Raw genomic sequence first — 15,001 nt, 5'->3', positions numbered from 1 at the left:
GACATTAATGGAGGGTGGAATGGGGATAGATGGGGGGTGGGATATGGCAGGTGTCAAGAAATTTCCCATGTTGCAAACAGCCATTGAAAACTATAGTGCAATTTGTACTACTAAAAATAATATGAAAAACACCAGAGCAAAATGTAATAATGCATTAAAGTGTTTATTCACCAATGCCAGAAGTCTGCCAAGCAAAATAGGTGAGTTGGAAGCTGTGGTGCATCAGGAGAGCTATGATGTAATCGGTATTGCTGAAACTTGGCTTCAATCCTCACATGACTGGGCTATTAATATTCCTGGCTATGCACTCTTTCGGAGAGACAGGGTAAAAAGGAAAGGTGGCGGGGTCTGTCTCTATGTGAGAAGTGATCTCAAAGCAAGTGTGAAAGAGGACCTGGTGGATGGAGAGTGTGATGAGTCCGAAGCATTATGGGTGGAACTGCATTTAGATGGGGGTAGTTCAAAGTTAATCGTTGGAGTTTGTTATAGACCACCCAATGTGAATGAGGAGGTGGAGACTCAGCTCCTTGCACAGATGGAAAGGGCTGCAAGGGCTGGGACAGTGATAATAATGGGGGATTTTAACTACCCAGAAATTGACTGGAGTAATGGCACTGCTGGGACAGTTAAAGGGCAAAAAATGATAAACCTATTACAGGACAATTTTATGGTCCAGTTTATTGAGGCCCCAACTAGGAATGAAGCTCTGTTGGACCTGGTAATCTCAAACCATGCAGAGCTTATTACTAATGTCCAGATAAAGGAACACCTGGGTAGCAGTGATCATAACATGATTTCCTTTGATGTTAGCGCTAAACAAGAAATACATACGGGTAAGATAAAAACACTTAACTTCAAGAGAGCTAATTTTCCAAGGATGAGGGCTACTCTCCAGGACTTAGACTGGGAGAGAATATTCGCTTCAATGGGCACAGAACAGAAATGGGAATTCTTCAAAAAGACTGTTGGGGACCTCACTGCAAAGTATATTCCCATGGGCAATAAGTTTAAAAGGCTAAAAACAAAACCTATGTGGCTCACGGCCAAAGTTAAAAAAGCTATAAACTGTAAGAGAAGAGCTTTTAAAAAATATAAAAATGAAGGATCACTAGTGTCATTTAAATGTTACAAAGAAATTAACAGTATATGTAAAAAGGAAATCAAGGATGCAAAAATTCAAAACGAACGACAGATTGCAAAAGATAGTAGGACAAACCCCAAAAAATTCTTCAAATATATTAATAGTAAAAAGGTCAAGTCTGAGCATGTAGGCCCTTTACAAAACAATCTAGAGTTGGTGACTGGGGACAAAGAGAAGGCTAATTTATTAAACACTTTCTTCAGCTCTGTGTACACAAAAGAGCATGGGGGAGCTCATGTCCATAATGGGGGTGGTAGTGACACAGCCCCAAATGATCCACAATGGCTCAAAAGGGATATGGTCCAGAAATACTTAGACAGAATAAAGGTGGATAAAGCACCTGGACCTGATGGCATCCACCCACGGATCCTAAAAGAATTGAGCTCTGTAATTTCAGAGCCATTGTATCTAATTTTTAGGGACTCATTAATGACGGGAATAGTCCCACTGGATTGGCGCAGGGCGAACGTGGTGCCTATATTTAAAAAGGGATCAAAGTCTTTACCAAGTAACTATAGACCTGTTAGCTTAACTTCTATAGCTGGGAAGATACTGGAGCGTTTAATAAAAGACCACATCGACGAGTTCTTGCTGAACAATAACACTTTAAGCAACAGACAGCATGGATTCATGAAAGACAGAAGTTGTCAGACAAATCTGATTTCTTTTTATGAGGAGGTAAGTAAAACCTTGGACAGAGGGGTGGCGGTGGACGTGGTATACTTGGATTTTGCAAAAGCATTCGATACAGTTCCGCACACACGGCTCATGTGTAAGGTAAAGTCTACAGGTTTGGAAATATCAGTTTGTAAATGGATAGAAAATTGGCTAGAAGACAGAATTCAAAGAGTCGTGGTTAATGACTCTTACTCTGAATGGTCTAAGGTTATCAGTGGTGTACCCCAAGGTTCAGTGTTGGGACCCTTACTTTTTAACATCTTTATAAATGATATTGGGTCTGGCATCAAAAGTAATATTTCTGTCTTTGCAGATGACACCAAGATATGCAGTGGAATAACGTCTTTACAGGATGTCTCCAATTTACAAGCCGACCTCAATACACTGTCTAATTGGGCAACTATGTGGCAGATGAGGTTTAATGTTGATAAATGTAAAGTTATGCACTTGGGGCCTAAGAATATGCATGCATCATACATGCTAGGGGGAGTACAACTGGGGGAATCCATAGTGGAGAAGGATCTGGGGGTTTTGGTAGACCATAAGCTCAATAACAACATGCAATGCCAAGCTGCTGTTTGCAAAGCGAGCAAAGTCCTTTCTTGTATTAAGAGAGGTATGGACTCCAGAGAAAGAGATATAATTTTGCCCCTGTTCAAATCATTAGTAAGACCTCACCTGGAATATGCCGTTCAGTTTTGGGCACCAGTTCTCAAAAAGGATATCGGGGAACTGGAGAAAGTGCAGAGAAGGGCAACCAAACTGATAAGAGGCATGGAGGAACTCAGCTATGAGGAGAGATTAGAGGAACTAAATTTATTCACTCTTGAGAAGAGGAGATTAAGGGGGGATATGATTAACATGTTCAAATATATTAGGGGTCCATATAGTGAACTTGGTGTTGAGTTGTTCTCTGTACGGTCAACCCAGAGGACACGGGGGCACTCTTTACGTCTAGAGGAAAAGAGATTTCAGCTTCAAGTACGGAAAGGTTTCTTCACAGTTAGAGCAGTGAAAATGTGGAATAGACTCCCACCAGAGGTGGTTCTGGCCAGTTCAGTAGATTGCTTTAAGAAAGGCTTGGATACTTTCCTGATGGTACATAATATAACTAGGTACTAACATAGGTAAAGTTGATCCAGGGAAAATCCGATCGCCTATTGGGGGATCAGGAAGGAATTTTTTTCCCCTGCTGTAGTAAATTGGAGCATGCTCTGCTGGGGTTTTTTTTCGCCTTCCTCTGGATCAATTGTGGGCATAAAATTGGGTATCTGGATTGTACGATTATTTTTTATTTTATTTATTTGTTTTTAAGGTTGAACTGGATGGACTTGTGTCTTTTTTCAACCTGGCTAACTATGTAACTATGTAACCCACATAATAACTACTATGGCTTTGTGTCCCGTGATGTACTTCAAATAAATGGATTTTACAGGTAAGCTGTTATAAAAATCCTATTATTGCCATAAAAGATGAGTCAAACATACTCACAAGTGAAGCACTATAAGCCATGCTAGCTGTACAAGTATAGATACAAATCAAACTGGATAGCCGCTGCATGATGTAAGCACGCGGGCTCCATTCCCTATATGTATATCGTCAAGGCGTAGACTTCTTCAGTAGGGGACTAGCCATCCGCCTACTCGGCAGGGATCAGCAGCATCCACCTTGTGTGGAAGGGCCTTAGTCAACAGAATCATTGACACTTTAACCTGAAATTCCCCTTTAACAAGTTAGCCATGAGTCTAATGTAGCAAAGGGAAATAAATTAACTTTGTTGCCAATAGCATCCAGAGTCTCCCTCTTTTTGACTTTAGGCAATCTACAGTGCATCTGGAAAGTATTCATTTTTTTTCCACATTTTATGTTACAGCCTTATTCCAAAATGGATTAAATTCCTTATTTTCCTCAAAATTCTACAAACCATACAACATAATGATAACAGGAAAGAAGTTTGTTTGAAACCTTTGCAAATGGATTAAAAATCAAAACCAAAAAAAAAATCACATAAGTATTTACAGCCTTTACCATGACACTCAAAATTTAGCTCAGGTGCATCCTGTTTTCACTGATCATCCTTGAGATGTTTCTACAACTTGATTGGAGTCCATCTGGGCTCAACTCAGTTGATTGGACATGATTTGAAAAGGCACACACCTCTCAATATAAGGTCCCACAGTTAACAGTGCATGTCAGAGCACAAACCTAGCCATGAAGTCCAAGCAATTGTCTGTAGACCTCCGAGACAGGATTGTATTGAGACACAGATCTGGGGTGGGGTACAGAAAAATGTCTGCAGCATTGATGGTCCCAATCAGCACAGTGGCCTCCATCATGTGTGAATGGAAGAAGTTTGGAGACACCAGGCCACCAGTGACCCTATGGTCACTCTGACAGAGCACCAGCATTTCTCTGTGGAGAGAGGAGAACTTTCCAGAAGAACAACCATCTCTGTAGTGCTCCACCAATCAGGCCTGTATGGTAGAGTGGCCAGACAGAAGCCTCTCCTTAGTACAAGGCACATAACAGCCCACCTGGAGTTTGCCAAAAGGCACCTGAAGGATTCTCAGACCATGAGATACTAATGTTTCTGGTCTGATGAAACAAAGATTAAACTCTTTGGCCTGAATGGCAAGCATCATGTCTGGAGGAAACCAGGCACCACTCATCACCTGGCCAAAACCATCCCTACAGTGAAGCATGGCAGTGACAGTATCATGCTGTGGGTATGTTTTTCAGCAGCAGGAACTGGGAGACTTCCCTGGATCGAGGGAAATAGGAATGCAGGAATGTACAGAGACATCCTCGAAAACCTGCTCCAGAGCTCTCTGGACCTCAGACTGGGGCAAAGGTTCATCTTCCAACAGGACAACAACCCTAGGCACACAACCAAGACAACAAAGGAATGGCTACGGAACAACTCTGTGAATGTCCTTGAGTGGCCCAGACTTAAACCTGATTGAACTTCTCTGGAGGGATCTAAAAATGGCTGTGCACCGACACTCCCCATCCAACTTGATGAAGCTTGAGAGGTTCTGCAAAGAAGAATGTGCCAATCTTTTAGCATCATACTCAAAATGACTTGAGGCCATAATTGGTGCCCAAGGTGCTTCAACAAAGTAAAGCCAAAGGCTGTGAACACTTATGTAAATGTGGTGTTTTTTTTTGTTTTTTTTTTATAAATTTGCAAAGATTTCAAACAAACTTGTTTCACGTTCTCATTATAGGATATTGTTTGTAGAATTTTGAGGAAAATAATGAATTTAATCAATTTTGGAATAAGGCTGTAACATAACTAAATGTGGGTAAAGTGAAGCGCTGTGAATACTTTCCGGATGCACTGTAGTGAAAGAAAAAAGATAAATCTGACTGATAGGCAGCACCAACTGTTTTTGTTTTAGAGGTTTTCTGATAACACTGTAAAGAAATAAAATTGCTTACACCCAGTAGCTTATAAGATGGGCCACAACCCAGTTGCTTATATGGTGCTCCACATTACTTACAGATGATTCATATCCAACTGAGTACTGTTCTTTGTCCTAATTCAGGGTGACATTAATTGTTCTAAAAAATTGTAAAAATCACATACACCTTTATAACATTCTGAAGCTGGCTATACATGTTTTTGTTTTGTTGTTCTAGTGGGCTCAATGAAAACAACTGAACCGATTCCTCCCTGCTATGTCATTGTATTCTGACAGCAGGACTCCCCCTCAGTCATAATACACTGATCAGCACAGCAGCTGATTGGCTGCAATGCTAATCAAGGCATACATTTTTAACAAGCTGGTTCATATGTCAAATGTTAGAGTTAGAGTAATGTCTGAATAGAGATGGCCTTGTGGTTCGCGGCGAATTTTGCTCGTTCGCGATTCACCAAACCAGCAAACTTCTGGCGCTGTTCGCGGCGGACATATGCATTTACATTGTGAATAACTTTGACCCATGACACATCCATCAAGGGGTACAGGACAGCCAATTGAGACATTTCAGCACATGTACATACCCCCTACCTTATAAATAGACCTGATCTGGTGGCCATTTGACATTCTGTCTTTTTTCAGTGTAGGGAAAGGACGCTGTGTGGAGCAGGGACAGTCAGTCTAATCACTAGCTATTAATATTAGGTCCACAAAAGTCCTATTAAGGACTGGTATAGGTGTACAGTATATAGGGTTGTAATACACTTATAATATACTTTCTTTCAAATATAGAAAGTATATTATGGTGCACTGCTGAGTGCTGACCGATTCTGCAGCTGTCTTTTATCAGTGTAGGAAGGGACAGTTTGGTGTTTGGAGCAGGGACAATCTGCAATTCACTAGCTACTAGGTCCACAAAGGTCCTTTTAAGGACCGGTATAGGTGTACAGTATATAGGGTTGTAATACACGTATAATATACTTTCTTTCAAATATAGAAAACATATTATACTTCACTGCTGTGCTGCTGACCGATTCTGCAGCTGTCGTTTCTCAGTGTAGGGGGGCACAGTTTGGTGTTTGGAGCAGGGACATTCTGCAATTCACTAGCTACTAGCTAGCTACTACTAGGTCCACAAAGGTCCTTTTAAGGACTGGTATAGGTGTACAGTATATAGGGTTGTAATACACGTATAATATACTTTCTTTCGAATATAGAAAGCATATTATAGTGCACTGAATGCAGTGCTGCTGACTGATTCTGCAGCTGTTGTTTCTCAGTGTAGGGAGGGACAGTTTGGTGCTTGGAGCAGGGATAGTCTGCAATTTACTAGCTACTAGCTAGCTACTACTAGGTCCACAAAGGTCTTTTTAAGGACTGATATAGGTGTACTATTTGGTGTGCAGTATATAGGGGTGTAATATACGTATAAAATACTTTCAAATATAGAAAGCACAGTATAGTGCATTTCCACTGTGCAGAATGGTGACTGCTGAGCGGTTCTGTAGCGATACTACAAAGAGTGACAAACACAATTAGAAAAAAGTTTTATAACTGGTGTGATAGACCAGTGGCCCCCAAAAACGACAGATTGAAGTGGGGTGTTATATACCTTCTTCCATGTATACTGCACTTCTCTAGAGACTTTTGTCACAGGGTCATTTAAAAAATTACAGGCGGAGGAAGAGGCAGGCCCTTCCACAAGGGTGATAGGGGTAGGGCAGAAGAAACAGGCTTGAGCCAAAGTGGCAAATTGCAGAAGGTGTGTTCGATTACATCAAAGGATGCACCAGACTTGGTTGAGTGGCTCACTTAGCCTTACTCTTCTGCACCCACTTCATCCTCTCGATCTGCACCCTCTTCTTCACTCTCTGCTATGTGCACCCCCAAAGACACTACCACCAACACCACTGCCACCATATACCCTCTGCTTGAGTCACAGGAATTATTTTCCGATCCATCACAAGACATTGCTGATGCGCAGTCACTCTTGGCATTGGATCAGGAAGAGGAGGTAGCAACAACCGCCACTCAGCAGTCTGATGACAGTACCCAGATCAGCCCAAGGAGGAGGTTGGTCCCCAGTGTTGCTGCTTACTCCGAGATCTCTAATTATAGCGGTGGGGAAGGTGACATCGATGATGACGTGTCTAGTGATGTCACATGGGTGCCCACAAGAGAGGAAGAGGAGGGGAGTTCAGAGGGAGATATGGACCAGCAGATAGGGAGGAGAAGCAGGCGGAACTTACATTGCACAGGAGGGACAAAGCAGACTGCTAATGTATCAGGAGTGAGGTATCAACCATGTACGGTCACATCTGGCGCTCCCAGGACACCGGCACATGGCTCCGCAGTGTAAGCTTTTTTTAACGTGTCCGCTGCTGACAATAGTGTTGCCATCTGCAGCCTTTGCAGTGAGCGCATAAGTTGCGGTAAGCCCAACACTCACCTAGGGACGACTACCTTAAGAAGGCTCATGAGCTGCCATCACCGAGCCTAGTGGGAGCAACAGAACCCACAAAACCACACTCCAGGCTCTCACCGTCCAACCTCGTCTTCTACTTCTCCTTCTCCTCTCTCCTCACAATTGTCCTCCACTCCACCTTCCATCACGCCAAGCTCACGTTTTTCTGGAAAAAGGCAGGCTTCCGTGGGCCAAATGTTCGAGCGTAAAAAAATGATGATGCCGGATAACCCTCTTGCCCAACGGTTGACCGCTGGGTTGTTAGAGCTGATATCCCGCCAACTACTGCCATATAAACTGTTGGACTCGGAGGCCTTTCGAAAATTTGTGGCCATTGGAACACCACAATGGAAGGTCCCAGGAAGGTAGTATTTCTCACAGAAGGACAGCCAGAGCTACATGGCCTTGTTCAGCAGCAAGTGAATGTATCTCTGGCAGACAGTGTCGGTGCCAAGATACATCTGACCACAGACACGTGGTCTAGCAAAAACGGGCAGGCGTGGCACATGTGTAGATTTGGTTTTACCGCCACGGATTGCATGCAGGCCTGGCTCTTCTTCTTCTCTGCCTACTCCATCCTCCCTCTCCTCCTCGGCTGACTCCACCTTTTCCGCTGCTAGCGTCTCTTCCGCTGCGCCACCCAAGATCGCCAAAACCTATTCGACATGCCAGGTGAGACGTTGGCATGCTGTGCTGCGTCTGTTGTGCCTGGAAGCCAAGAGCCACACTAGCCCTGCACTCCTTTCAGCTTTGCGTTCACAGGCAGATCAGTGGCTAATACCGCTCAATTTGACAGTTGGTAAAGTGTCTACCTCACATTTATAAAAATAAATGAGGCATGGATCTTGGAGGAATTCAACACGTGACCAGTAGACCATGTATATGCATAACTCTATAAACAATTTATATAATCTAGCACACGGACCTTTTTTCTACCTTTTGGCTCACTTCCTTGTACATAAAAAGCACACCGTACTATATGCCCGTATCCTCCCGTTTGAAGAGGTTGAGCGGTGTCATATTTTTGGGTCCCGCAGCGAGTTGCTGGTATCAGTTCTGGTGCTGGTGTGGTGTCAGTGCTCTCTCATGGTGCTGGTGTGGTGTCAGTGCTCTCTATCACGGTGCTGGTGTGGTGTCAGTGCTCTCTATCACGGTGCTGGTGTCAGTGCTCTCTCTCTATCACGGTGCTGGTGTCAGTGCTCTCTCTCTATCACGGTGCTGGTGTCCGTGCTCTCTCTCTATCACGGTGCTGGTGTCAGTGCTCTCTCTCTCTCTGTCTCAGTGCTGGTGTGGTGTCAGTGCTCTCTATCTCGGTGCTGGTGTGGTTTCAGTGCTCTCTATAACTGTGCTGGTGTCAGTGCTCAGTCTCTATCACGGTGCTGGTTTCAGACAGTGAGGAACATAGCAGCAGAGAAGCCAATCAGCAGGCAGTGCCAGCACTGGACTGGCACCTCTTGACCACCGCAGTGGAGCCCTGCAAAGGTGGGGGTAAGGGCCGGGCAGAGGGAGAGACTCAAGCACAGGTTGGCACACTGGGCCACTGGCACAGGACTGCGCTGCCCTGACTTTGGTACTGATCATCTTCTGCATCCCCTTCATAGCCTGTCCTGACCTTGCCTCTCCTCCATGGCTTTCATGCCCTCCTGAATTGTCAATATTTCACAGATAAAAAAAGAATGCTTGTCGTTCCCAGATTCACTTAATACTTTTGTTATGTCAGTGTCCATGTGGTGGGACTATGTGTGCACAGCTAGTAAGTATTTTGTGGCTGAAAATATGACCTGGAGGTTTTTAAGGTTTGCCTGCTATTAAAGTCAATGTTGTCCGCCGTGAACTTTTGGCCACGTTTGCGAAACGTTCCGTCGGAAGTTCGTCCATCACTACTCATGAACAGGAATGGCCACAGATAGATCAAAATTCAGCCAGTCCCTGCTGAACTGGCCGAATTCTGATCCTTCTATGGGCAGTTTTACTAATATCTGTCAGGTATACAATAGGTCCCTTATTTTAATAACTTTGATGGAAGCCACTGGTTGGGTTTGCTGGCCACTGATAACACCAGCACCTTATGCAGCGAGACGCTCTCTTCTAATCTTTTCTCCCATGATGGAGTTTGGCATGCAGTTTGCGCATTTCAAGGGGTGTCACTTCTCAATGCTGGTTTCTGATAGTTGCCAGGGTGGACCAATAAGAAACAGGCTTTGGACCGTCACATCCTCTGAAGAAAGGCAACTACATGCTCAAGTCTGAGAGCAAGTAATACTTCATTCTCCTCTAGGTGAAGTCATGCACGACTGCAGCCTACCAGTGTCTACCAGCACCAGATCAATTACTTTTTCTGTATCTACGTTTGAAAATGTTTTGAATGATGACAGGACACTGTTAATGGTGGATATTGTATCATTTACTGTACCCAGGCGCTATGTACTGACACATCTGTCTAATGTACTGTCCTTAAAGCATTTGTTACCCCAACACTTCATATTCCTGATATGTGCCTGCTGCAATATATACGAGAAAGTATCCTGTTCTCTTTGTATTGCTTCCTTTATGTGAAATTGCTGGTGTTCTTGCCATGCCCTCTGCCTTCCTATTAAAAACTGACCAAACTAGGCAGGAGAGCACACTGTGGTCAGTTCTCTAGCTACGCTGGGAACTCAGTATGCTCTCCTACAATAATCAGACTTGTCCTGACACACCCACTCTGCACAGACTTTGACTGGGAAGATTGGTGTTCTGTTGTTTCTCCTCCCCCAGCTCTTATGCAGCTGAGAACAGAGGGAATGTGATCACTTATAAAAAAAAAAAAAAGGGAAAAAGGGTATTTATGACTTTTTTTTCATATCTCTACAAAAATGTTTTGCTTTAATTTCTATTTTAAACTGAATGGGTTGTTTTAAAAGGTGATTGTTAACAATCAATTCAAACCTTGAAAATTCAATAAACACATTGCAATGAAAAAAAGATTTAGCTTTTTTTTTTCAGGGTACTCTGAAAATACATACTTATGAACCCAGCAATCCACTAGTGTCCTGTAGGGATCTACTTTTGCTGCACACTGGGTCTCGTGCCACCATCCTCATCAGGAGGCTGGCTGTCTCTTCTAGCTATGGTGGGGCCGGCAGTAGGTACCAGTAAGAGGCAGCCGGCCTCCTGATGATGTGTGACGTTGGGTGCACAATAGAACACCCTGCAGCCTCCATGGTAGGGATGAGCTCAGGCGTGTTTGCACACCCCACGTGCAGAGCCCTCTAGGAAGTCGGCGCAGCGCTAATCACAGGCAGTGAGACATTTCCCGATCTCTGCAACCGCACATCAGGAAAATGTCTTGCTACCTGTGATCAGCGCCGTGCCAACTTCCTGGCGGGCTCTGCATGTGGAGTGTGCGAACATGCCGGATCTCTGCCCACACCAGCCAGGAAGCTTACACTGCGCAGTGCTGATCACAGGCAGTGAGACATTTCCTGATCTGTGCAGCCGCGGATGGGGAAATGTCTCACTACCTATGATTAGCGCTGTGCAGTGTGAGCTTCCTGGCTGGTGCGGCACGTGGAGCCGTGAACATGCCTGAGCTCATCCTTAGTGGGAAGTAATACTTCATTCTCTTCTAGGCGAGCACATAGGACATGCTGGAGGAATCCCCCCCCCCCCCCCCCAAATTTATTTTAACAGAATAATGTGATTAGCTGTCCTGAGGGAGGAAGGGTTAAGGATGAGAGGACAGAAGAGGGAAAAGATCTGCTTTATTGTCGGGAAAGGTACTGGAAGTTACAAAGCAATCCCATTAACAAATCCAGCTCCAGAAACAAGAATTATCAGCATCTGTCCAATAGAAATGTACTAGCACTGCACGTGACCTCCCCCATCCACTGAGCTGCTGATGTGAGGCTTCATGACTCTGCTGTTTCAGCTCAGCCACTTTCAGGTTTGTTCTGTACAGCGCATGCGCCCGTGAAGAAACCCGCTGATTGGCCTGATTCTCCCTGCTAGGAGCTCGCCGATTCGCCTGCTGCACGCAGGAAGAAGCTCTCTGATTGGTGTGCTGCGCCCAGGAAGGAGCTTATCGATTGGCCGGCTGCCGGGCAATCAGGTAGCAGAATACTGGCAAGGGGTTGTGTGGTGGAAGTCAGGAGTGAAAGTGCCGTCTCACCGCTTGAGTAGAGTGTTCACTGTTCGCTATGAGTTCCATCGGGACCGGGGTGAGTGTGGAGGCCTAGCCGGGAGTCCTGGCCTGCCGCCTTTAGTACGAGTCTTTCCGGCTGTGTCAGGGCTGAATGACGGGGCTCATTGTGTGTAACTAAACCCGGCCTGAGCGGGGAGGGAGGGAGATGTGTGCTGACTGAAACCGAAAGCCCTTCATTGGGCTCGCCATAGTGTGTGTGTGTGTGTGTGTGTGTGTGTGTGTGTGTGTGTGTGTGTGTGTGTGTGTGTGTGTGTGTGTGTGTGTGTGTGTGGGCCACGGAGACCTCCGACAGGGCGCTGATCTTCCAGCGTAGGGGGGGATTTACTAAAACAATCTGGTGCATGGGAGCCAATCAGCTTCTTCAATTAAACGTTAAAAATAAAACATGGAAGCTGATTGGTTTCTAGCTGCACTAGATTTTGCACTCTCCCTTTTTAGTAAATAACCCATATAGTCACTATCATTACATCTTTCTGCCCACACTAATGGAGGTGTGTGTGTGTGTGTTCTCTATCGTTATCATCACCGTCCGGTAAAGGGAAGAACGTGGGTTATCTCATTACAATGACAGGTTAATAAAGTGGGTGGGATATATTAGGCAGCAAGTGAACATGTAGTCCCTGAAGTTGATGTGTTAAAAGCAGAACAAATGGGCACATGTAATGAGTTGAGTGAGGCTGACAAGGGCCAGATTGGTTAGGTGACTGGGTCAGATCAGCTCCAAAACTGCAGCTCTTGTGGGATGTTCTTGGTCTGCACTGATCAGGATCTGCCAAAAGTGGTCCAAGGAAGGAAAACTGCCAAACCAGGGACATGGGCAGCCAAGGCTCAATGATCTACATGGGGAGGGAAGGCTGGTCCGTGTATTCTAATCCAATAGAAGAGCTACTGTAGCTCGGATTACTGAAAAAGTTAATGCAGGTTCAGATAGAATTAGAAAGGTGCCACGCAGTTTGTTGTGTATGGGGCAGTAAGATAAAAACTGACTGACAGAAATAGGAGTCAGTTCTTCCCCCCTTGCTGTGAGTGACAGGTGATTTACATATCTCATGCACGAGCCTGAGAGACATTCTGTGTACTTCAGAGCCCCTCCCCCCTTTCTTCTCCAGCTCTCCCAGGATTGGTTGCTCCACACCTTAGCATGATTGGGTATGCTGAAGTCATGTGGTGACTTTTCTGGGTTTTGACTGGATGTTAGAGATCATAGCAAAAGTTCAGTGTAAGAAATACACAGAAGAATATGCATATTGACAAGGGAAGTGTAGAGGTGGGCGGGGAGTCTACTGACATCACAACTCCACCCACTGAGCTCCAGACAACAGACCCACCCACAGAATCTGCAGTTTTCGTATGTCTCATACCAGACAGAAGGGAGACATTTGATGGGTAAGGATATGTGCTGAAGGCATGTATATCCTTACAGATAACCACTATGGCAGTAGTTTGTAAAGGATGAGAGTGGGTTTACATCCATTTTAAAGGATCTGCCACTGATTGCTTGGTGCCAGAGACCACAGCATACCTTTTTTAGAGTCTAGTGGAGTTCACGTCTTGGTAAGTTCTTATGGGTGGTCTTGTGTGTGTGTATGTGTGTATATATATATATATATATATATATATATATATATATATATATATATATATATATATATATATATATATATATATATATATATATATATATATTATAATTTTACACATACACTATAAAAAAAAAAAAATCTACCTACCCCTGGTAAAATGTCAGGTTTCTGCAATGTAAAAAAATGAGACAAAGATCATTTCAGAACTCTTTCCACTTTTCCTAATGTGACCTATAAACTCCTGGCTGTGTGTTACATGTGCCAACAACCTCCCTTATTCTTCATATGTCTGGCCTATGGGGTAGAGTGGCAAGATGGAAGCCTTTTTCTTAAGAAGAAAAACATCCAAGCCTGGCTACATTTTGCAAAAACACATCGAAAATCTCCCAAAAGCATGTAGGAAAATTTATTTATGGTCTTCTTAAACCAAGGTTGAACTTTTTGGCCATAATTCCAAAAGATATGTTTGGAGCAAAAACAACACTGCACATCACCAAAAGAACACCATACCCACTGTGAAACATGGTGGTGACAGCATCATGCTTTGGGGCTGTTTTTCTTCAGCAGGAACGGGGGGGGCCTTAGCCAAGGTAGGGGGGAATGTATAAACTTTTCCAAATACCAGTTACTATTGGCACAAAACCTTCAGGCTTCTGCTTGAAAGCTGAACGTGAAGAGGAACTTCATCTTTCAGCATGACAACGACCCAAAGCATACATCCAAATCAACAAAGGAATGGCTTCACCAGATGAAGATTAAAGTTTTGGAATAGCCCAGCCAGAGCCCAGACCTGAATCTGATTGGAATTCTGTGGGGTGATCTGAAGAGGGCTGTGCACAGGAGATGCCCTCACAATCTGACACGTTCGGAGTGTTGCAAAGAGGAGTGGGCAAATATGGACAAGTTAAGATGTGCCATGCTGATGGACTCCTACCCAAAAACTGAGTGCTGTAATAAAATCAAAAGGTGCTTCAACAAAGTATTAGTTTTAAACTAGTATTAGTTTAGGGTGTGCACACTTATGCAACCATATTATTTTAGAGTTTTCTTTTTACTTCCCTCCCCCTAAAAGATTTGTTTTTTGTTGTTCAACTGAGTTGTGCAGTTTATAGGTCACATTAAAGGTGGAAGAAGTTCTGAAATGTATTTATTTTTCTGTTATGTAAAAAGTGTGTGTGTATGTATTATATCTCTATCTCTGAAGAAATCGAGTCGTGGATTGCTGCATTTAAAATCTATTGAACATCCATAGACCTATACAAAGCTTACATATGTTCCAAAATGCAACAGTTTCAGGCAAAGTACTTAGAGTGGCACCCGTACATGCTTGCTCCCAAGCCCTGCTGTTGTATCCATTGACACACAGCGGGACTTGGCCCTGCTGCTGTGTCACCCGATTTGATAGCAAAGGGAGCCAATCGCTCCCACTGCTATCAATCGGTCCAATGAGGAGAGCGAGCCTGTGTACATCTCTGGATCAAATTGGGCTCCTGTAAGGAAAAGGGGGGGGGGCCTGGGGGTGGAGCTGCA

General features: G+C 44.2%; 1 protein-coding gene across 1 annotated transcript in view; it reads left to right on the top strand.

The window, feature by feature from the left end:
* The first annotated feature begins 11,746 nt into the window (after positions 1 to 11,746).
* Positions 11,747 to 15,001, top strand: part of PSMA3 (proteasome 20S subunit alpha 3) — a 29,772-nt gene continuing 26,517 nt past the window's right edge. Inside the window, exon 1 of the mRNA XM_077464460.1 lies at positions 11,747 to 11,904. Within this exon, the coding sequence (XP_077320586.1) occupies positions 11,884 to 11,904 (21 nt within the window). The 5' untranslated portion in view covers positions 11,747 to 11,883. The remainder of the gene's footprint in view (positions 11,905 to 15,001) is intronic.

The sequence above is a fragment of the Lithobates pipiens genome, unplaced genomic scaffold, assembly GCF_037356315.1.
Source record: "Lithobates pipiens isolate NorthernLeopardFrog02 unplaced genomic scaffold, aLitPip1_a1.2 Scaffold_30, whole genome shotgun sequence".
In the NCBI taxonomy this organism is placed as follows: domain Eukaryota; kingdom Metazoa; phylum Chordata; class Amphibia; order Anura; family Ranidae; genus Lithobates; species Lithobates pipiens.
This window is presented reverse-complemented; position numbering and strand designations above follow the sequence as displayed.